Genomic DNA, 23,076 nt, shown 5'->3' on the forward strand with positions numbered 1-23,076 from the left:
CTGACCTGGTGGCTTAAACTCATGCTGGGAGCATGTGCGTGTGTGCTCAAGATCCCAAGAGGAGACTGGAGGAGAAGGGATTGTGGCATGGTCATCCCCCCTGGGGGGTGATTTCTCACTTTCTGTCTCTCTGTTTCTCTCAGTCTTTCTTGCAAGCGCACATGCCCTATAGCAAAAACCTCTCAAAAAAAAAAAATTGTATTGACAGGAATAATCTGACCTATAGATTTAGCTTAAAGAAGAGCATGTTTATTTTTTTCCACTCAAGCAAACCATCCTGTGTAAGGAATGAGAATGATACCAGAAGTCAAAATCACTGACTTTAAGAAGTCCATAGTTTATTAGAGAAGGTTGACAATAAACTGATAAAAAATGTAGTAGTATAGCATCCATGGGTAGAAGAGCAGAGGCAAAGACTGTCCAAGATAAGGGAATAGAAAAGGTTTATTGGAAGAGTTTATTAGATTATTTATTTTATTCATCAAGAAAACACATTTTATTCAATTTCTGTCCCTTTTATTTAATTAGGATTCTTCACATGACTCTTAACAAATATATTTGAATAAATGAATGAAAACTGAAATAGCGATTTGTATATTGTGTATAAAACCAACCTAAGAAAACTCTGAAAGGTGGAGAGAAGGAGTCAGATTGGGTATGGACCTTGAGTCCCAAGGAATGATATGGTGGTAAGATCTCTGGGTTTTCCTTTTACCATACACATCCCAAACTTGGAACTGATGAAGTCAGCATTCCAGAAACACCAATGATCACAGAATTAAAATGAAAAAAAAAAAAAAAAAAAAAACCCTGGGCCAGAAATGGGATAGTCTGGCCAGGTAGAAAACTTTTAGATAATAGTCACTCTTCTTTAGTTTAAAAAAGGAAGAAAAAAAAGAAGGACCTATTGTGGCTCTACCTCATCCATGCCAGCAAAGGCCATATTGGGAGTCTAGACTTTCACCAGTACTAGGCTGTAACAAGGCATCTTAACACCCATGCCAGATTGTATCAGAAAAGATAGAGTTTGATCTCCGCTTCTCTCACTGCCATGTCTGTGGAGTCCATGTGGAAAACCATCATTCCATTCTACCCACTTGTATTGATATAACCCTACTCTTTCTCATTACACTCAGAGAAGTATCAATAGTAGAAAATCAGAACTTTAATTACCACTCATCTGATTTTAATGAGGCAACTCCCACCCCACTCCTACCCAGTATCAGTGGAACCCAAACAGTAAGACACACTGTTGGTACTCCCAGCAATGAAGGTATCAGTGCACACGTGCTGGAGAATTCCCACTCACATTCAGTGGTGACAAAGAGGCTCCTTGAACATCAGCAGAGGCTGAGGGGGAAAACTATACTCAAACCTGGCAGTAAAGAGGCAAATGTCTTCTTCCTTGCCTGAGAGGTGTCACAGGAAGCCAGCTAAAGTAGACATTTTAAATATGATCCAAAGGCTTTAAATGTAATAATTGTAATGCCTAAGGTTTATTTAAAAACTACTTGTCATATCAAGAACCAGGAATATCCCAAACAGAATGAAAAATGACACAGATGACAGAGATATTAGAATTATCTAACAAAGACGTCAAACTAGCTATTATAAAAATGAATGAATAATCATTAACATCCATAAACAAATGAAATGGACAGAATGTGTCTGTAAGAAATTGAAGATACAAAGAAGAACCAAATAGCAATATTAGAAATGAAAAACAGTACAATGACTAAAGATAAACTTCATACATGGATGGGCTCAACCCCTGACTGGAGTAGACAGAGGAAGGAAACCGGCGACTGAAAGATAAATTGAAATTGCATAGCATAAACAACAGGGAGATAAGACACCAAAACAAAATAAAACACAGCCTCAGGAATATGTGGAACCATTATGAAAGATCCCCAAAATATTTGTGGTGAAATACAAACAATACACAAAATTTTTGAATTTTTTCATAATATGCATTTTCCATGAACTTTCTGAAGACACCTTGTACTAGCTGAAAACTTCCTGAATTTTGTCAGATCCACAAATCTACAGCTACAGAAACTAAGCAAACCTAAAACATGATAAGCTCAAAGAAATCCATACCAAGACACATAGACAAACTCCTGAAAAAATAAGAGGAAAAAAAATTAAAAGCAGGCACAGAGGACTATCATATTACCTATAGAGGAAAAGCAAATGACCCTGGATCTCTCATGAAAAAACACAGAAGCAACCAAAACGTGACAATATTTTTTCAAGTGCTAAAAGTAAAGATTGTCATTTCAGAATCCTGTATCTCCTGAAAATGTCCTTCAGAAATAAAGGGGAAATCAAGACACACTCAGATGAGGTACAGCTAGACAATTTGTCACCAGCAGACCTACAGTAAAAGAATGACTGTCTTGGTTGAAGTAGAAACCATGCAGAAACTTGTAATATTTACTTTCTGACTTGAAAGATGATAGAAAACCCTGTTATGGATAAAAATAAAACAAACTATAACAATGATAAAACAGTCGCTCCCATGCAAAATGCTATACAGAACTAAAGATCATTCTTTAGAATTATGATAGTGTTGAATTTTTTACTGTTTTCCAGAAACTTAAGATTATAATATTAAAATTCACATGCATGTTTGCATTTGTAATCCATGCATACTCTTATGGAATATATTCTTAATATGATACCACTGAACTTTCCATAATGCTTTATGGGAAAACTTATTTTGGATCTTAAATAAGAACTCATTATATTAGGTATCTGATGATAGAGAGAAAATACATGCTTTTAAGTGAAGACAGTGAAATACTTCTTTGCAAAGTTTGTTTTATTCTTACATTTTTTCCTTCTTCTTTCTGTCTCATTTTTTGTTTCTTTTAGACTCTAGTACCTAACATACTATGAAGTATATGTACGTAGTATAACTGGGAATACTGAGAGATCCAGTTTCCTAACTTCTGAGACCTTTGCTTTTATCTTGGATTCTTCTGACCAGGCTTAAGCTTGATGTTAATAGTTGCCCCAACGAGATGACTCCCTTCTCCACTACATCAGGGTCCTCAAAATGAAGCCCACAGCCTATTTACATCAAAATCAGCTGGAACACTTGTAAAATTCAGACTTTTAGACACTACAAGGTGGAGTGGCACTAAAACTGTAGAAGATTTCAACAAATTCATAACAAATGGAATTAAAGTGTGATTTTGTTTTAGTGCAAAAATTAATTGAAATCCATGCATTTTTTTTTGACTAAATATTTTCCATGAACTTTCTGAAGACCACCTTATAGTATTAACAAGCTCCCCAGTGAGTTATCAACACTAGAGGTTGAGAACTGTCACACTGGATTGTATACAAGGGACTTTTATTGATGCTGCCATTTGTAAGTAAAGTGGAAGTGATTTCTCTTGTCAACACACATACTGCTTTGTGCTGGGTTTCCCCTTGGACCTGCATACTTTTCCTAAGAGAACTCCTTTGCTAGCTTGTCTACTGCAACCTCACACCTTTTAATGGGTGAAATGGCCAGCTGAACTTTACTCAGCCACCAGATACACATAATCACTTTCCCAATGATATTTTTCAGGACATATTAAGCCTAGTTCAAAGTCCCAGGGCATTTGATTGTATAGCCATTAGAACAGGTTTTAAGACGCATAGTTATTGATTTGAAAGTCACCTATTTTTCATTTCCTTTCATTGTCCTTGTCTGCACAGTACATTGGAAGTGGAGTCTAGACATGTGCTAGTTATATGACGTTAGCAAGTAGTATTCTCTCGTAGTCTCTATTTCCTCGTTGAAAACGGAAGTAATTCCTAACTGTTGCACTCAGAGTTATTGTGAAGACTCAGGGATGGGCCAGATAGTGGTACAGTGATAAAATGGAATGGTCTGTGAGGTTGAACCATATGGACATCTTCTGGGTTAATATTTAGGGACCTTCCTGGATATTCCAATTATGCATGTGCCCATGATCCAGAGCTGGCTGAAGCTGGAGGTGGATCATGACATCAAGACCGTGTTAGAGGTGCTGAGTCTCTGCCTGACTCTCTTGCTTATGGAAGAAATAAATGAAAATAATTTTAAAGTCTTTAAAAAAATCATGAAATGGTGGAGGAATGAAGTCACTGGGAAGAGCATGTGCCGCAGGATTCAGAGAGCTGGTGTGAATGATCACTTCTGCCTCTTACCAGAGGTAGGATGTGGGGCAAGCTATGTTACCTCTTAAACTTGATCTTCAGAAGGGGCCTGAAAGTAGTCCCTTGACCAACATTGTCAAGATTAATCGAAATGGTCCAGATACCTAGTGAGTACTCAATAAATTGCAACGATAATTTTCACTTTGGGGAAACAACTGGGCATCATGTTAGGGACACAGTTTCATCTGTGTCAACCTTTGCACAGTCTTGTAAGTAGATAACGATAGCTTTTTAGGGGAACTGTTGATATTTGAAAGGAATGTTAGATGGTCTTTGTAATATCAAACTTAAAAATTCCTGGAACATCATACACTTATTTTATGTTTTAATAGGTTAAATATTTCTACTATCAATATTAAGTATATTGTTATTATAGTTCTTCAAAGGATAAAGATAACTATATGTCACTATATGTTATCCTAAAAATATTGCTGGTGGTGATTCAGCACCCATTTTAAAACAGTGTAACCTGAATTAGAAATTCATGATGCTGTCCATTGCTAAGCCACTATTTTGGTTATATACAATAATTAATGCCCAATCCATTATACTCATGTGATATTTATAAATGCTAAATGACTGTTTTCCTTTTTTAAAAAATTGAGAGCATGGGATAGTAAAATATAAAGAGTGTTTTTAATTTATCTTACTATTCATCTTGCTAAAGATTGTGGATCCTAGGCAGGTCAAAATGAATAGACAATTCTGTAAACTATGCCTTTTTGTACAATTGAGGTATGATGACCTTGGAATGTACCTTCACATACAATGTCTCATCATCATTGATATATGGTAAGGTTGGTGATTAGTCCTAGAATGAGTAGAATGTTAGAGTTAAAGTGGAATCACATGACTAGGCCCAATGTTATTAACAGGGCTGATAGTACACTGGTTGGTGGTCATGGGCTCAGATTAACTATGTGATAATCATGTGCTTGGTGGGTCATTAGGTGTTGCCATGTAGGTAAAGGCTGACTAGGAGACTGAATACATAGGTTTGGATGAGGGCAACAGTGAATTCCAGAATTGTTAGTAGGACTAAAATAATGAATGTAATTATAGTTGTTGGGATGCTAATAGAAGAAAATACAAGAGTAGTGCCTCTAATGAGGTGTATTAATAGGTGGCCTGTTTTGATGTGTGCTGTTAGTCGAATGGCGGCTATGGGTTGAATAAATAAGCTGATGGTTTAGATAATAATTAGTACAGGAATTAGGGGAATTGGTGTTCCCTGTGGTAAGAAATGGGCTAGGGATGCTTTGTTTTTTTTGGTGGAATCCTGTAATTACAGCTCCTGCTCATAGTGGAACTGCTATACCTAGGTTTATTGATAGTTGGGTAGTAGGTGTAAATGAGTGTGGTAGTAATCCTAGTAAGTTAGTAGAGCCAATAAATAAAATTAATGAAGTTAGTATTAGGGTTTGTGTTTGTCCTTTATTATTATGCATGGTCATTATTTGCTTTATGAGGAGCTAAGTTAATCATTGTTGGATTGTGGGGCCAGCAGGTGGCCTGGTGGTTAAAGGCACTGGACTCCCATATGTCTGACCACAGTTAAACTCCCGGACCTGGCAGCTTGCTTTCTCATTCCCCCTTCTCCCCCCACACCCCACCTCTGTCTCTCTCGTCAAATTTAAATAAGTAAATAAATAAATAAAGTTCAATAAAATAATTCTTTTAAAAAAACTATGCCATGAAGAAGAATTTCTTCCATATATTTGTTATATAATGATTCTTTTGCATTTCAGTAAAATTCGGTGACTTTGTGTGGAGTCCATAGAACTTTTCCTATAATCCTGGAGTTGTACAGCTATTAGTGTGAATAGCAATGTCTCTTCTCCCATTAATGGTAGGACACAGATGCTTTACCTGAAGCTGTGGGCTGCGAACAACCCTTGTAGTCAATCACATCATTCATATTATGTTAGGATTGTGCTTTTGGCACTTGTTTGCTCAAAAATAATGCATATCATTAGAATTTTTACTGTGATTGCATTTTTAGTTGGTGGACTCTATTAGACCTAATGCTAAAATACAATTGCCCAGAATACTAGTGGATTCTCCAGATTTTGTGAAAAATACATCATCTTTTGAACTAAGAGGTTTATATATCATGTGAACCTTATCCAGAGAGTATACTTCCCCCTTTTTTTTTGCCCAATGCAGGATAACAGCCATTTCCTTCAGATACACCATTCCCTTTTACTGAAGGATGTAGTGTTAGTCCAGTGTGCAGATAGTTCTCAGAGCAGCCTCATTCCATTTGTTATTAGAGGGAGCACATGGGAAACTGTAAAATTTGGACTCCAAACAACTGATAACCAGATGGTAGGTTAGCCCGAATGTAGTGCAAATATTATCTGTTTGCAAGACTGATATTTGCACACACATCTTTGGCAGATGATGGTAAAATATTGCACAGAAGCACGTCTCCTGAGTCACACAGCATACAGAAGGGAACATCTTCCTCAAGTCTGTTTTCTCTTTTCTCTTTGTAAAGACTAATGGACTCTGAAATAGAAAGATACTTGGAGAAAGGTTTTAAAGTTAAATGTAGAGTGATGTGTCTCTAATTTGGGAAATTCCCCTCCCCTCCACCTCCCCAGTTAAAGTTTAGGCTTAGAAGAACTCACACATCTAGGTTTTATTTTATTTTATTTTTTGTTTGATATTTGGAGTCCTGGCCTAAATGGAATTCTAGTTACACACAATGAGACTATCAGTCAATTATACTCAGGTCCCTAGCATAAAACATATGTATGGGGACCAGCAGTTAGAGTAATGGCTCTGTTGCTGGACTCCCATGTAGTCTACAGCAGTTCGCGTCCTGGACCCGGTGGCTTAAAACTCCCGCCGGGCGCATGTGCGTGCGTGCCCAAGATCCCTAGAGGAGAATGGAGGAGAAGGGATTGTGGAGTGGCCATCCCTGCTGGGGGTGGGGTGGGTGATTTCTTGCTTTCTGACTCTGTCTGTCTCTGTCTGTCTGGTGAGCACACATGCCCTATAACAAAAACCTCTCTAAAAATAAATAAATAAATAAAACATCTGTATGTTTTATTTGTATGTATGTATGTATGTTTAGACTGATATAAATATACATATATAGTTTATTTCCATATGTGCATGCCTCTGTGTGTGTGTTTGCACTCATATGTATGTTTGCTTAGACTCATATCCACTTTTTAATCAAAGTATGCACATAATTGGAAACTGGTATAATGAATTTGGAATCTTTAAAGATAAGCTGATAGTGGTGAACATGGACTCTAAAATCAGAATTATCTGTATGATATCATATAAGTGAATCAATTACTCTGTGCCTCAGTTTCTTTATAATATGCTAATGATATTCTCTCGGGTTGTTGGGAAAGTCATGACACATTTTGCATAGAGAAACAGAAAAAAATAGATCAGGGCTCATCTCATAACCTAATACCATCTCTTACAGTTGTTAATGGTATTAGAGCAGATAAATCTATAGTAATTATATTGGGACATCTAGATAATGAATAATGTGAAACCGTTAGCTTTCTTTTTGTCTCTTGGTCTACCATTTGTACACTACTTTGTACCCCAAAGATTTAAGACTGTTATTTTAAAGCATTTGATAAATATGTTTTCCTAAACTGGGCCTAATTAAGAGTCACAGATCTGAAACTGCTCAGCCATGGGACTTTGAGCCACGTGACTAGTGCAAGTCTCCTGATCCTGTTTTCCATCCATGAAATGGGGCAATAATTGCTGTCTTGTTTTCCTCAGAGAGGTGTTATGTAGACAAAATGAGATGATTTATGAGATGAAATAATGCATTTAGTTTGAAATGCAGGACAGATAGCTTTAGTGCTATTTTTATCCCTGAAAGGAATGAGTTAACTGATTCAGGTTCACTTCTGGTTTAGCAGGTGTGGTAAGACTCCTGTACACATGTTAACTGCATTGAAACTAGCACATCAGAAAGTACCAGGGCAATTGCTTTGATAAAACTTAAAATCTGGAAAAAAACGTTTCCCCCTCTGGAAATAATTTTTTAAAAAAGTATACAGTAGTCAAGTCTTAGTATATGCTCTGAATTTTTTATTCTCAGTCTCCTTGATTATTATCTTGCTTAAAATATATGTTTCATTTAGAGCCGAACCAGATCAGTTGGGGAATATAAGCTGAGGGAATATCAGCATTCGGAAACATTTTATTTCGTGGTTTATTAGGAGCACATCAGGACACTTTGTGAGAGACCCTTACTCAAAACTGTTTTCATCTGAGGAAATTAAAAATGTATGCTCACAGATACTTTGCTTAAGGCATTTTGTTCAACTAGTGAACATTTGGTTCTTTCTTCTTTTGTAAGATAAAGGCTCTGTCTTACCAGCTCATGTGTTTTAGAAAATATTTCCATAAAATAATACAAAGTCTTGCCTATAATCTAAGTCCTCTTAAAAAGTCAAGTTATGTAGCCTATTCTGATGTGTTTGGCCTTTTAGAACATTAGAAATTTTGTTAAACTTATAAGAATAAATATGGGTCTACAACAGTGATATAATGGTAACACAATGATCTGTGAGCTGGACCAAATAGAGAGGTCCCTGGTTCATGTCCAAAGGCCTCCCTGTGCATGCTAGTCTGGCTGTGCATGTCTATGATCAGGGCTGGCTGAGGCTCAAAGCAGGTCATGGTATAAAGATCCTGTTTGGGAGTGCCTGTCTTTTCTTCCTCCATCTTTCTGTCTCTCTCTTTAATGGAAGAAATAAAATATAATCAACATAAATAATAATAATAAGAAGAAAAATAGCATCTACTGCCTTTTGTTTTAGATTTTTCTCTAATATCTTGGTCTCAGTGGTAATGGGAAGGTACACTGAACCTACACAGAGCAAACCATTCTAAATCATTGTCCTTAAAAGGATACATCACAAGTCAAACTGCTTTTGTATTGTGTCCACAGAACGACTTCCTTGTACCCATTCTGGACAGGTAAGAGAGTAGACACTTTTTTTTTTTTTGGGGGAGTTTTGGTATAGGAGGTTGGCACCACCCAGAAGACAGAGAGGGAACATAATAATAATAAGAAGAAAAATAGCATCTACTGCCTTTTGTTTTAGATTTTTCTCTAATATCTTGGTCTCAGTGGTAATGGGAAGGTACACTGAACCTACACAGAGCAAACCATTCTAAATCATTGTCCTTAAAAGGATACATCACAAGTCAAACTGCTTTTGTATTGTGTCCACAGAACGACTTCCTTGTACCCATTCTGGACAGGTAAGAGAGTAGGACACTTTTTTTTTTTTGGGAGAGTTTTGGTATAGGATGTGTGCACTCACCAGAAAGACAGAGAGAGACAGAGAGACAGAAAGTGAGAAATCACCTCCCGCAGGGGGATGTACATGCCACAATCCCTTCTCCTCCATTCTCTTCTTGAGATCTTGGGCATGCGTCCTGCGTGAGTTTAAGCCCCCGGGTCCAGGACTCGAATTAGGTTGACTATATGGGTGTCCAGTGACATAGCCATTACAACAACTGCTGTTCCCGAGAGTAGGCGCTCTTAAAACCTGCATGGATGTGTGCTGAACCAAAGAAAGCGAGTGGCTCAGATCCTGCTGCTTCCTTAACCTCAGTCATCCCTCACAGAACTGCCTCAAGACCAATAAAAAAACCCCACATTTTTCAGAGATTTTTGCCTATATTATTTTATTAGTAATGCCTATGTGTTGAATCAACTCTTTGGATTCTGTTTTATTATGGAAATGTCTTTTATGCCATTCACATCTGAAATGTGAGGTACTTTTGGGTATCACATCAGGCATGCCTGATTTATAGCTATGAACAATTGTCAGTGTAGATAATAGCTTACTGCACAAGGCTGATATATTTGAGGCCTTGAAACAATCATGTTTAGTATTCAGAAGTTCATTCTCTATAACTCACCAAGATGCTAACACCTACCATTAAAGTTCATGTTCTGAAAATAATGATGTCTTATTATAATTTTTGAATAAATGCATCCTGTTATTAATTAAAATTGTTCTCTGCACAAAACATATTATTACTGTTTTCTTCCAGCTAATGAGTCATAGTACTGAGATGATTACTTTTGAGATTAATTATTTTTAAATATTACAAAGTAGATTCGTTGCCTATTGTGCCTCATCTACAAAATTCTATTACATTTGAGTAAAGTTTAGATAAAGTCCATCAAAGAACAATGCTATTTTTACATGGGCTATCATCTCTCATTAACCTTGATGATTTTTGTCCCAATGAAAGAAAGTAGGCTATGGTAATGAAGACAAAATTGCAAAGCAAAAAGCTGGTTCAGCAAAGACATACAGTGTTGGGTATTTTCAATTTGTCCTTTCACAATGGCCTTCTCCCCTGCTGTGACTCTAGGACAGATTCATTGGGGGCTCCTCTAGCTTCTGGTTGGGCAAGGCTAAAGGGCGGCACTAGCAGAAGTTTGGAAGGCAGGAGGAAAGTGAGGTCTGGGTTCTGATATTTTCTTGCCTTTTTCCTATAGAACTACTGTTTATCAAATACCTTGGTCCTTTCCCCGAACATAGTTCTTACAGGTCTTCTGCTATAATTATAGGGTTTTGTTTTGTTTTGTTTTTTACTTTTCCCCTTCTGATTTCTTCAGGGAAGAGATAAGAATCAGAGACTACAGCTGGATGGCATTATATTGGTAAAATGTGATGTTCTGTGAGACTATATGGTGAGAATTGTATAGCAAGTTTCCAGGTTCACATCCAGAAACTTCCTTGAGTATTTCTGGTTCATCAGTATCATGATCCAGGGCTAACTGAAGCATGCATAGATTGTGGCATCAAGACCCCACTGGGGGTGCTTATCTCTCTTTTTCTCTCTCTCTCATAGATAAAACAAATACATTTTCTCTCTCTTTCTCTCTCTCTCTCTCATAGATAAAACAAATACATCAATAAACTTATAAAAGAAAGAAGACAGACTTACTCCACAGCCTTGGTGGTCTCACCTCCTATGTTGGCTTTCCTCTCTTCTACTCCACGTCTGTAAATTTACCTATTATCAGTCCTTGGTCACCGTTCTGAGTGTTTCATCCACTTCTGCTAGTGTCTACTTTGACAGAGGCAGGAGGGGAGCCACAGGCAGCAGTGCTAGATTTGAGTTCTGCTTCTGCCACTTTTTAACTTGGTGATCCTTTATCTTTTCTGTACTGTGATTTCCTTAACTGCACAACAAAAGGCAGTTTCACCAAACTGCCAGCTCTAAAAGTTCTATGTGCAACTCAAGACATAGAAATTTCCACCCCTATGATACATCATTAAGAAATATTTTAGTTATTTCCAAAGTGGAGGAGGATAAAGTAACTCTAGTGGAGTTAGTGTCATCTATGACTGAGGAGGATCTAATTCACACACTTGGCTGTTTCTGAAGTATTTTCTATTTTCAAATTTAATATGATCAACATCAAGCTATATTGCATGTCAGTTTTGCTGAAAGGATTCTGTCTACAATCAGTGGGTATCTAATTAGTTTTAAGTGAACCATTATCAGCTACTACTTAGCACTGGCTTAGATATGGAAGATGATTTTTATTTTTCTTTTAGGTCCTTACTCTACTACTGTTTGAAAAAAAAAAAGTGTTTTGAAGCATTGCTTTCCTCACTTACAGTTGTCTGTTTTTGTTATTGAATTCTTCTGCTATTTGCTTCTCTGCATTACCTTGTTGCAAGGTGAAATAAAACTGAAGGAGGTGAATGAAAGTAAAGCCACAATGAGTACTGGAGAGGTGAACTATGAATGTTTGAACCATCACTCTATTTTAGTGTATTCTTTAATGTGTAGGTATAACTATGTCAGTTATAACATCATTTTAGGATCCAGATTGCTTGGTCAGCAAAGTAAATGAAAATTTTATTGTTGAACCCTGGAGAATGGCTGTCCTAAGGTTCTGAATCTCTTAGCTAGGAAAATGAATACTCAACCAAGATGGATATGAGGAACATAAAGTTGAACATGGTCAAATACAATGATCTAAGTATCTCAGCAAAACAGCAGGATGATGAATTTGCAGCATAGAACCCTTTGCTATTAAGGAAATGATATGTTGGTTGGCAATGGAGTTCTCCTTTTCTGGAAAATGTGCAGAAATATGTAGCAACAGCCAGCTCTCTGTGTCCTCTCATAGAACCTCAGGCCTTCCTTTGCCATTGTACCTACTACTCTCTATCCTAATCATTGGCTTTCCTGTCTAGATGTGTTCCTTAACTTCCAGTGACTTCCTTTTATGTGATTCAATATGATATTGAGGGAAATTGAAAAGTGAACCTTAGACTTAAAATGTCATCTAGTCATCTTCTTTCCTCTCTATCCATCCTCTCCTCCTTTCTTCTCCCTCTCTCTCTCTCTCTTTCTCTCTTTCTTCTTTATTTCTTTTAATTCAGAAGAGAAGTAAAGCAGAAATCTATGATATAGAGTTTAAATGTATTGACTAGTACATATATTCATTGACAATTCCAGCAGTTTACTTCACATTACTGTCTTGGGCAGAAATTTACTTTGGTTTCTCTCTCTCTCTCTCTCTCTTTTTTTTTTTTTTAAATAATTAGCACTGTTTCTACTCAAGAGTTAGCAGAAACTAATAATAGAGGCTGCTTCTCGGTAGAGCATGTAGGAGCTAAGAGACAGGATGGGAAGGAGCTTTATGTTTTATTGCATATTCTTTGTTCTGTCAGGTTTTTTTCTTTTTGTTTTCACCTGGTAAAAATCATTCTCATACAACTTGAAAATGAAATATTCCCACTCAATTCATGAAAATTATTTTTGGATTTGATTTTGAATTGTTTTAATGCTTTATGTATGATGATTTCAATTATGTAAGCTGCATTCAAATCTAGGCACACATTTATCATCAAAATGTCCCTACTAAAAGAGTAGCTTTCTTTAAATTTCAAGTGGTTGTGTATTCATTGAAATAGCCTAGGACACTAATGATAATCATCATTGATTTCTCACTTTATCACTTTCAAATCAGTTGCCAAATTTTGGGGATTTGAATATATGTCACTCATGTCCTCCTTTTCTCCAATTCTTAGCACGGTTCTGGTTTGAGACTTTATTATATCTTAGCGAAAATACTCAAACATTAATTTGACTGTTTTTCTCACATTCAGGCTCAATTCTCAGCAACCAGCCCTCCACTTTGTAGCTAAAACTAACTTTCAAAAACAGCTCCAATCATGTTCTCCTCCTGCTGACGAGAAAGAAAATGCATCAGTTCCCACCGTCCACAGGACAATGTCCATTAATCTCTTGGCATTCTGGGATCTAACCTACTATTCTCAAGTTTGGAATTTCTTTCAGCATTTCTTTGTTTGATTTTTAAATTTTTATTTTATAGTGCCTGCTAATGTGTCAGATACTGTGCTAGGTGCTGAGGATATAACAAAGAACAAAATCAGACAGACTCCCCCTTCTCATGTTTTCTTATCATTAGGGAGGGGGGCAGATAATCCAATAAATGCAAATGATCATTCCCAAAGAGAGAGCAGTACTATGAGAGGAAGAAGCTCAGGGGTAGGAGAGGATATACCTGAGGGACCTGACCTAGTCTTGAGGCTCAGAAAGTTTCCGGAGTTTATGTTACTAAAGCAGAGATCTGGAGAATGAATTGCAGCGACCTCAGGCGAGACTCCATGCATAATAGCTGCAGCAAGCCACCTGCCATCCTTCAACCTGCTGTGAGCTTTCTTGGGTCTTTGCCCCAGGTTTTCCCTACTTCATTTGATGTTTGGTAAAACTCTCTGTTTAATTATCTTCTTCCTATATTTTGCCTATGGAATATTTATCATTCAGGATCCAGCTCAACTATTACTTCTAAATACAGCCTTCCCTAACATTACTAATGTCCTCTTTTCTTGAACCTCCTGGTTTAAAAGGATGAATAGCCCTCATCTCTCAGCTACTACGTGATTTTATATGGATCAGTTATTACTTGGCATCTGTCTCATTATTACATACACATTTGACTTCTCTCTCTTTTATTATATCCTTTGTATTCCCAGAATATAAAATGATGCTCAGAATAGTAAGAACTCACTGTATCTACTGGATTGAGTAATACCTAACAGCAAATTGTTGGAATAATTGTTTTATAGGTGTTGTCAATTTTATGAGCTTTAGATTATAAATATTTACGGATTGTCCTTTCTTTTTTACAATGCCATCAATGCAAAAGTTCCAATTATAAGGAAGTACAGTATTTCAATTATTGTTTATGATTCAGTAATTTGAAGCTTGGAATGTATTTTCCCAAAGGGAAAGAAATTAGCATAAATTAGAGTGTACCCAAATACAAACATAAAAGGGAGAGCTGCTCAATGAAAATAGCTAAGAATACATGTGTTCTAATGTTATTTCTAATTCTTATTAGCTTTATGATTTTAATAAATGTTTTCACTTAAGAAAAACTCATATTTCTCATTTGGAAAAAACATAAGTACTTCTCTTGCTAGTTCATTGTAAGAACTGAATAAGGAGGATATATAAGTTACCTAGCTCAAACAATGGAAGGTCATTATTATATGGTAGCCCTCCTCCCTGTCCTTCATTCTTCTCTTATGGCTTTTAGCTTAGGAGAACTTTAGGCAACTTCACCAGATTATAATTATATAAGAATAAGAGTTTTTTTTCTTTCTTTCTTTTATTTTTTTCTTTAAACCCTGATTTTTTGCTATATGGCACATCCAGTTTCTGGAGGCACAGAGAGAGACAGAGAGAGAGAGAAAGTGAGAAACTACCCTGCAGGGGGGATAGTCACAACACAATCCCTTCTCCTCTTTTTTCCTCTCAGGATTTTGTGTGCATACACACAGACACACACACACAGTCAAACCACAGTCAGTTATGTGAGAGTCCAATGTCCCAACCATTATACCACCTGCTGGCCCTGAGATAGTGTATGTCTTATAAGCTCCCACAAAATCAGGACCTCAGCATTCACATAAATACTCAACTGTCCATTGACTCACTTAAGGAATGTCAATGAACATTTCTTATGTGTCAACAAGTAGGTGAGCAACAGGATGGTCAAACCCTAAGGCTGTCTTTCGATTTCCAAAGGGGCTTGGAGAAGCATGGGGAAAGGAACTGAAATTTGGATGAGGAAGACCAATGAGTGGGCAGAGAAGAGTAGCTTCTGAGGTTGCACCCTTCCTTACTGCTTCCTAGATGAAACCCAAGCCTTTTCTTGTAGTCAGGCCACTGTGCACCTGCTGGTTATGAACTCCGGCTAGGGGCTTTGTGCATGAAACTCACAAGTACAGCAGTAAACACCTTGCTCACTATTTAACTTTGAACCAGGGCATACCTGATAGCTTAGAACATAGTAAACAACTTTTGGCAAAGTCTTTCCCTTATTATATTGTGGGCAAAGCTATGTCATTTCTTCTTATGAGGAAGAGTATAAAACAACTAGAAAAGTGATTATGTAATCAGATCTTAACAAAACTCTCTTCTTAAAAAATGTAATGCAACAATTTTGCTTTTTTCATCATTTTAATGAATTGCAAAATGACAGGATATTTTAGCACAGAAAAACAAATCAAGATTTGAAATGCCCATATTCATAGAGAAAAATAAATCTTTGGTAAGAATTACTTTTAATTCATCTGTAATTTGCCAAATAATGAAGATGTGGTTATTTAATTTGATTCATTCCTCTGTGTGTTTGTAAAGCTGTGCTGTCACTTGAAGCAGCTACAATGCTTAATGTATTTATGTCTAATATACAGGATTGAATGCTTATTAATGATAGAGATTTGATAGAAAAGACTGGTAGTTACTCTATATTGTATTACTTAATATAATTATGAACTTTGCAACTATAAAGCTGCTGTACTCTACAGAGCATAAAGGAAAGCTGAATGCTTTAAGGTCACTGCTGTGATCCATGGCAGTGACATTTCTGCACTAGCACATAAAAAGCAATAACAAGTGATGTTATTTTTCATGGAGCCATCCTTCCTTAAAACATGTGTATATGAGTGGGATCAACAAATCGCATGATGGTTATGTTGCTGGACTACTACATGGACAACTGCAGTTTGAGTCCCAGACCTCGAGGCTTGAAACTCACACTGGGCACATGTGCATATAGACCCAAGATCCTGAGTGGAGAATGTAGGATTGTGGTGTGGCTATCCCCACTAGGGGGTGACTTTTTGCTTTCTGTCTCTGTTTCTCCAGGGAGCATACATGCCCTCTAGGAAAAATCTCTCTCTAAAAATAAAAATGTTTAATTGGATCAGGCTCATGTGATGTATTTTTAAGAAAAAATAATTTGTGTGAAGTGCAATGAAAAATCCTCCTTATTAATAAGGAATTATGCAGGTCAGTTGGTTGCATAGTGGTTAAAGCATCGGGATCCCACATGGCTAACTGTGTGGTTCAATCTCAGACCTAGTAGTTTATAAAAAACCTGTCAGACGTGTGCATGTGTACAGAAATACATTATATATTGGTCCAAAGTTATTACCATATACAGAATTCTAACTCTAAATCCAATATTATTTCTTAGTACTACATGGACACCTTTTTAAAGTAATGTTAGCTTCCCTTTTACCTTTTACTCTTCTGTGAATCTATAACATAATCATTTAAAGAAAAATGTAAAGGATAGCTATCAAAAGCACATTAAATTTTATTATGCTAAATTTCATTATGCTAAACCTGTCAAGCACGTGTGCATGCGTGCCCCAAATCCCAAAAGGACAGAGTAATGGAGAAGGAATTGCAGTGTGAACATCCCCCAAGGGGGGTACTTTTTTCACTTTCTCTCTCTCTGTCTCTCTTCTGCTAGTTAACATGCCCTCTAGCAAACTAAACAAAAATAAAAAGAAAGCAAAAAAGAGGTTATGCTATACTGGAGCTAAACTGAAATGTAACTTGGAATGAAAAATGGGTTCATAAACAAATACTATAAAGATATTTTTGGTAAAATGCTTTAATCTTCTTAGGAGGATAAAATATTTTATATACTTAAAAGTATTTCTACAAAGTAATTATATTTATTATAATATTTCACAATCAAATGGGATACCCTAAAATAATCTCTGTTTAGTATACATTAATATAATCCAGTGATGGCAATACAAATAAGATCAAGCATCTTCTATATCCCAGTCACTATGCCAAGTTTTCATATACCCGATACTATCTAAGTAGTCATAAATTTTTTAAAATAATTTAGCATAACAAATTTTAATGTGCTTTTAATAGCTGTCCTTTAATTTTTCTTTAAATGATTATATTATAGATTCACAGAAGAGTAAAGGGAAATAGGAGAGCTAACATTACTTTGAAAAGGTGTTTATATAGCACTAGGAAATAATATTGGATTTGGAGTTAGGATTCTGTATATGGTAATAACTTTGGACAAATATACAATGTATTTTTGCTGGGAGAAATTAAAAAAAAAAAAAAAGAAAGAAAGAATTCCAGCCGGGCCATCTGCTTAGGTAATGTGTGATCTTTAGCTAGTACTTAAGCTGTCTGAGTTGTTTTCTGTCTGTCTTCGATATATAGATAATAATATCTACACTCTTATGATTGATTAAAGACATGATGTATAAAATTTTCTGTGAATTACTTAATGGGTGAAAGCAAAGTCAAGTTTTAAATAAAATTCTTCTTGAACAATGACATTTCAATAAAATTTTGAAACTTCCACCAGTTTTCTTTTCAGCGCCAGTGTTCTGTGAGATGTGCAATGCCCTGTGTCCTCACTAACATTTGTTTATGTATGTATGTGTGTGTGCATACATGTTTGCACATTTTTTCTTTTTTTTAAATAAAAACTCCAGTTCTTAGGTTTTCATGGTAATTTCTCATTCCAACTTCTGTTTATTGAATTTTTGTTTACATTTAGATCTTACCTCTCACCCTGTCTTTTTATCTCTGTTCAGAGTCATCCTACTTGTGGTATTCAGTCTCTTCTCTTTGATTCCCTCCCACCCCCATTATCACAAGGTATATAGCCAGGTGACTAAAGATTTTTTTTTCTTTTTTTGAAGAGTCTTTTGCTACAGGGCACATGCACTCACTAGAAAGACAGAGAGACAGAGAAACAGAAAGTAAGAAATCACCCTCCAGGGGGGATGGTCACGCCGCAATCCCTTTTCCTCCATTCTCCTCTCGGGATCTTGGGCATGCACGCACACGCACCCGGCGTGAGTTTAAGTCACTGGGTCTGGGACCTGAACAGTGGTCGACTACATGGGAGTCCAGTGACAGAGCCATTATGCTAACTGCTGGTCCCAGGTGGCTAGAGATTTTATAGCAACGCAAACCAAATAGGACAATGTAAAACCTAGGATAATGCAAACAACTAAAAATTGCATGTGGAAAATCCTTGTTCTCATAAATCCTGCAGCTCTATTCTAGTTCTGAAAGTTTCTCAAAAATTTCTTCTGGGTAAAATTTTCAAAGCCCTGAAGCACTGTTTTTTTATCACTTTAGTCATTTTATCCAGCCCAAGGGTCTTTTTGCTTCCTATTTCCTAAGTCTCTCTTCAAACTCCTCCTTTAATCTCATCCCTTATTATGCTGAGTATCACCCAACTTTTCTTGGGCCTTTGCAGACTCTGAGTAGAATATATTCCTCCTTTTGACCCCTGTTTAACCCTTCCCATAAAGTCACTTTATATAGAAGGAACTTTACATAACATTTTCTTCACATTATTAAAACATATTTCATCTCGTTTAGAAGACAAGAATGACTGCAGATTTGTTTTGTTTGGCTTATCTTTATAATGAAAGACATAAAAATCTAATCTGATTTCCTATCAGATCTTGGTTGTGATAGAGAGGCTTCCTCCCCCCCCTCTCTTCTACCACAAATTTTATTATATTGGTGAGGTTTGAAGAACTGATAAAAAATGGGCTTTTGATTAAAAAAATCTGAGTTGAACTTGGTTCTATCACATACAGCCGTGTGATGTTCGGCGAGTTGATTAATATACTCTAGCAAAATGCTGAAACTAATACTGTCATAGGTCTTTACTGTGAGGGTTCATTAAGAACATATCAAAAGCACTAAAAATAGTGCCTGGAACATTGTGAATATTTAATAATAATTGTTAGATGTAACATAGATATAATTTTTCTAGTATATATGGGTAACTGATTATCCCCTTAGGTTTTTTAAAACACTATATGATTAAAACAAAATAAAACAAAACAAAGGACTCAAACATGAAGAAGTACCTTTATAGATTTCAGGATTCTAACTATTTTTTTTTTAAGAGGCTTTTGCTATAGGGCGCGTGCGCTTGCCAGACTGACAGAGACAGAGAGACAGAAAGTGAGAAATCACCCCCCAGGGGGGATGGCCATGCCGCAATCCCTTCTCCTCCATTCTCCTCTCGGGATCTTGGGCATGTATACACACGCGCCCGGCATGAGTTTTAAGCCACTGGGTCCAGGATGCGAACCGCTGTCGACTACGTGGGAGTCCAGTGACATAGTCATTACGCTAACTGTTGGTCCCCCTACTATATTGGTTTTAAACAAAAATCCCATAAACTATATTTTTTTTATAATTTAATGTTTAATTTCTAATGATATTTCTATAGCATTTCTTTTTTCCTTTCTTAAAGGTTTTTTAAAAGACCTTTATCCTGTCTCATCTGGTTCGGTCTGCTATAACAAATTACCAGAAACTGGGTGGCTTAAACAGTACACGTTTATTTCTCCACTTCCAGAGGCTGGAAAGTCTGAGGTTAAGGTGCTGGCAGAAACAGTGTTTGAAGTGGGCCCCCTTCCTGGTGTGCAGGTGACTGTCTTCTTGCTATGTCCTCTTATGACAGAAAACACAGAGAGAAGGCAGTTTCTCCTTCTTATAAGAACACTAATCCCATTAATGAGGGCTCCACCCTCATACTCTAATTACCTCCCAAAGCCCCACCTCCAAATATTAGCTCACTGGGGATTAGGCTTCAATGTATGAATCTGGAGGGACACATTCAGTCCAAACAACATCCCATTGAAGATCATGGCAGAGGATATAATGGTCTTCTTGAAATAATACATTTATGAAATGATATAGGTTTACCTTGATAAATAGCCAATGACATGTAGATTACAAAAGAATGAAACTGCAGGAAGTGATCATTCCTTAGCAGCGATGTAGCTGTGTGCTCTCGATACATGTGCTGCCACACCTGCAGTAGCAGTGGCTGGGCATTGCAGAGATTTATAGGGCATTTCCTTATCTCTAAGTTTGGTGTCAGCATACAATAGTTACTAAAGCATCTATTGTTTATTATATGTCTAGTGCTTTGCTGACAGGTCAATGATGAAAACAATGCTATGAGGTAGGTTATTGTTTTATAGATGAGAAAAGTGAGCATCAAAATTTATAAAATTTGCTCAAGCTTCTATCTCAAAATTTAAAATGAGAGCAATCCAACTCCAAAGTTTAAAATCCTTCTACTGCACTTTCCTTAAATGATGGGACATAAGGCCAGCCAGGTGACATGGTAGTTAAGGCATCAGGATCTGACTTGGCCAACTGTAGTTCGAGTCACAGACCCAGTGCTTTCTCACTTTCCCCCTCTCTACATCTCTCTGTTCCTCTCTGGTGAGTGTATTCAGCCTCTAGCAAAAATAAATAATGAAATAAATGCATTTTTAATTTTTTTTTTTAACAGAGTTGGTGGTGAGCAGTTAGCCCCGTTTGCCCATTATCACAGTAAATTTATTCCTCAATCCCAAACCTTTCCTCAATGGATAACAGGAAAAGCAGTGAAACTCAAATAGGGAATGGAGTTTAAGGGCTACCTGGTATTTATAGATGGCTATCTGAATATGCAGCTTGCAAATACAGAAGTATTCATATATGGAGCATTGTGTGGACACCTGGGTGAAGTTTTAGTAAGGTGTCATAATGTCCTTGGTATCAGAGGTGTTGAGGAAGAAGATGGGGAAATGAGAAAATAACATCTTTTGTGTTTTTAAAAAATGTATATATATTTCTAGAAAATAAAGAGTTTTTAGGAAAGAAATTTTTAAATCTTTTTTTTAAAGCATTAAAATAAAAAAAATGAAACATGGAAATCTCATTATGACTTATCTAGTAAATAGTGGAAATACTAAATTCAATCTAAACTTTTTTTAAGAATGATTTATTTAGTTTTATTTATTATTATTATTATTATTGCTATAGCGTGCGTGCCCTTGCCAAAAAGACAGAGATAGAGAGACAGAAAACAAGAAATCATCCCCTGGGAGGGATGGCCATGCCGCAATCCCTTCTCCTCCATTCTCCTCTGGGGATCTTGGGCATGCATGCACATGCGCCTGGCGTGAGTTTAAGCCACTGGGTCCGGGACTTGAACTGTGGTCAACTATGTGGGAGTCCAGCGACATAGCCATTTATGCCAACTGCTGGCCCTCATCATTATTATTTTTTAATTTGAGCAGAGAGAGTGAGAGAGAGAGAGGGAAAGTGAGCAAGTTGCCACTTGAGTCTGGGACTCAAACTGTGGTGGACCATGTGGAATCCAGTACCTCAACTACCATGTGACCTGCCAACCTTGAATTTAAGCTTTTAACAAAGATGGAAATCACATAATGGCTGTTTTCTCCAACCAATAATTCTGAGAAGTCTCTGTGTGGTTCACAGACCCCTCCCTCTTTCCTTTCTTCCCACAAGCCTTTAGTTTGTGCCTGCTATGTGGTGAACACTAGATAAGAGACCTGGATACAATCATAATAAAAAATATAAAAGTGAAAACAGCCATTAACTAAATATATTTTTAATGAAAATAAAATTGCTTTAAAAAGTGCTAAAAATAATGTCCTTCATGGTATTACAAAAGCTTAAAAGGCAGGGGTCAAAGGATGTTAATTTAGTGAAAGGGCAAAAGGCCACTGAGGAATTGGTGGCTTAAATTGTGCTGTAAAGGATGAGTACATGTTAACCAGGTATATGAGGAAAGATCATTTTATACAGAGAGATCATCATGTATAAAGATCTGTCCTGAGACCTGGAATGAGGCACAAGGTGGCGTAAGAAAATCAACTTTCCAGGGACCCGCAGTTAGCATAATGGCTATGTCGCTGGACTCCCACATAGTTGACCAGGGTGCGCGTCCCGGATCCGGTGGCTTAAACTCACGCCGGGCACATGTGCGTGCGTGCCCAAGATCCCGAGAGGAGAATGGAGGAGAAGGGATTGTGGCGTGGCCAACCTCCCTGGGGGGTGATTTCTCGCGTTCTGTCTCTCTGTCTTTCTCTGTCTCTGGCAAGCGCATGCGCCCTATAGCAAAAACCTCTCAAAAAAAAAAAAAAATCAACTTTCCATACTGAGTTCTCTAGTATCCAGGATCTTAGCTGCTAATTTGAGTGCAGGATATTTATGAGGGAGTACAGTTAGGACTAACATATGGGGAGGAGAATTGGAAAGAAGCAGAACTGGGTGTAAAGAAAACCCAAGTTTACAGGGCCCACCAGAAGATGGGTCTGCATAAGATGGTCAGATCTTTATAAAGCAATCCATCAGGTCTGGGACTCAAACCATAGGTGGCAATGTGGAAGTGTCCAGCACCTTAACCACCATGCCACCTGCTGGTCCGAAGATGGTCAGATCTTTAAACCCTCTTTCCATCGGTCATTGGTTATGGGCTGTTCTGGAAGAGTACCACCTAGTGTGAAGAGACACACCTCAGCTGAGGCCGTCAGTTCCAGAACAGACTGACAGCAGAATCTTTTTAATAAATATTTCCAGCAGCTAGGGTAACAGATTCTTTGCAAGAGGACCTAAATAAAGCAATACCAAATCCATTACAAACATTATGGATAAAACCCGTAAAGCAAGGTTTTTTATGTCACTTTTGACATTTGGAAC

General features: G+C 37.1%; 2 protein-coding genes across 2 annotated transcripts in view; both read left to right on the plus strand.

The window, feature by feature from the left end:
• The window catches only part of CTNNA3 (catenin alpha 3), a 1,606,653-nt gene that overhangs the window by 1,109,016 nt on the left and 474,561 nt on the right, over positions 1-23,076 (plus strand). The window lies entirely within an intron of this gene.
• On the plus strand, positions 4,137-21,167 carry LOC102475895 (small nuclear ribonucleoprotein F-like). Its single transcript, XM_014587959.1, is given in 5 exon segments — positions 4,137-4,193; positions 9,137-9,165; positions 9,425-9,453; positions 20,921-20,956; positions 20,959-21,167. Coding segments are annotated over 5 exon segments (360 nt in total).

This window comes from Tupaia chinensis, unplaced genomic scaffold (assembly GCF_000334495.1).
Source record: "Tupaia chinensis unplaced genomic scaffold, TupChi_1.0 Scaffold000250_1, whole genome shotgun sequence".
Taxonomy (NCBI): domain Eukaryota; kingdom Metazoa; phylum Chordata; class Mammalia; order Scandentia; family Tupaiidae; genus Tupaia; species Tupaia belangeri.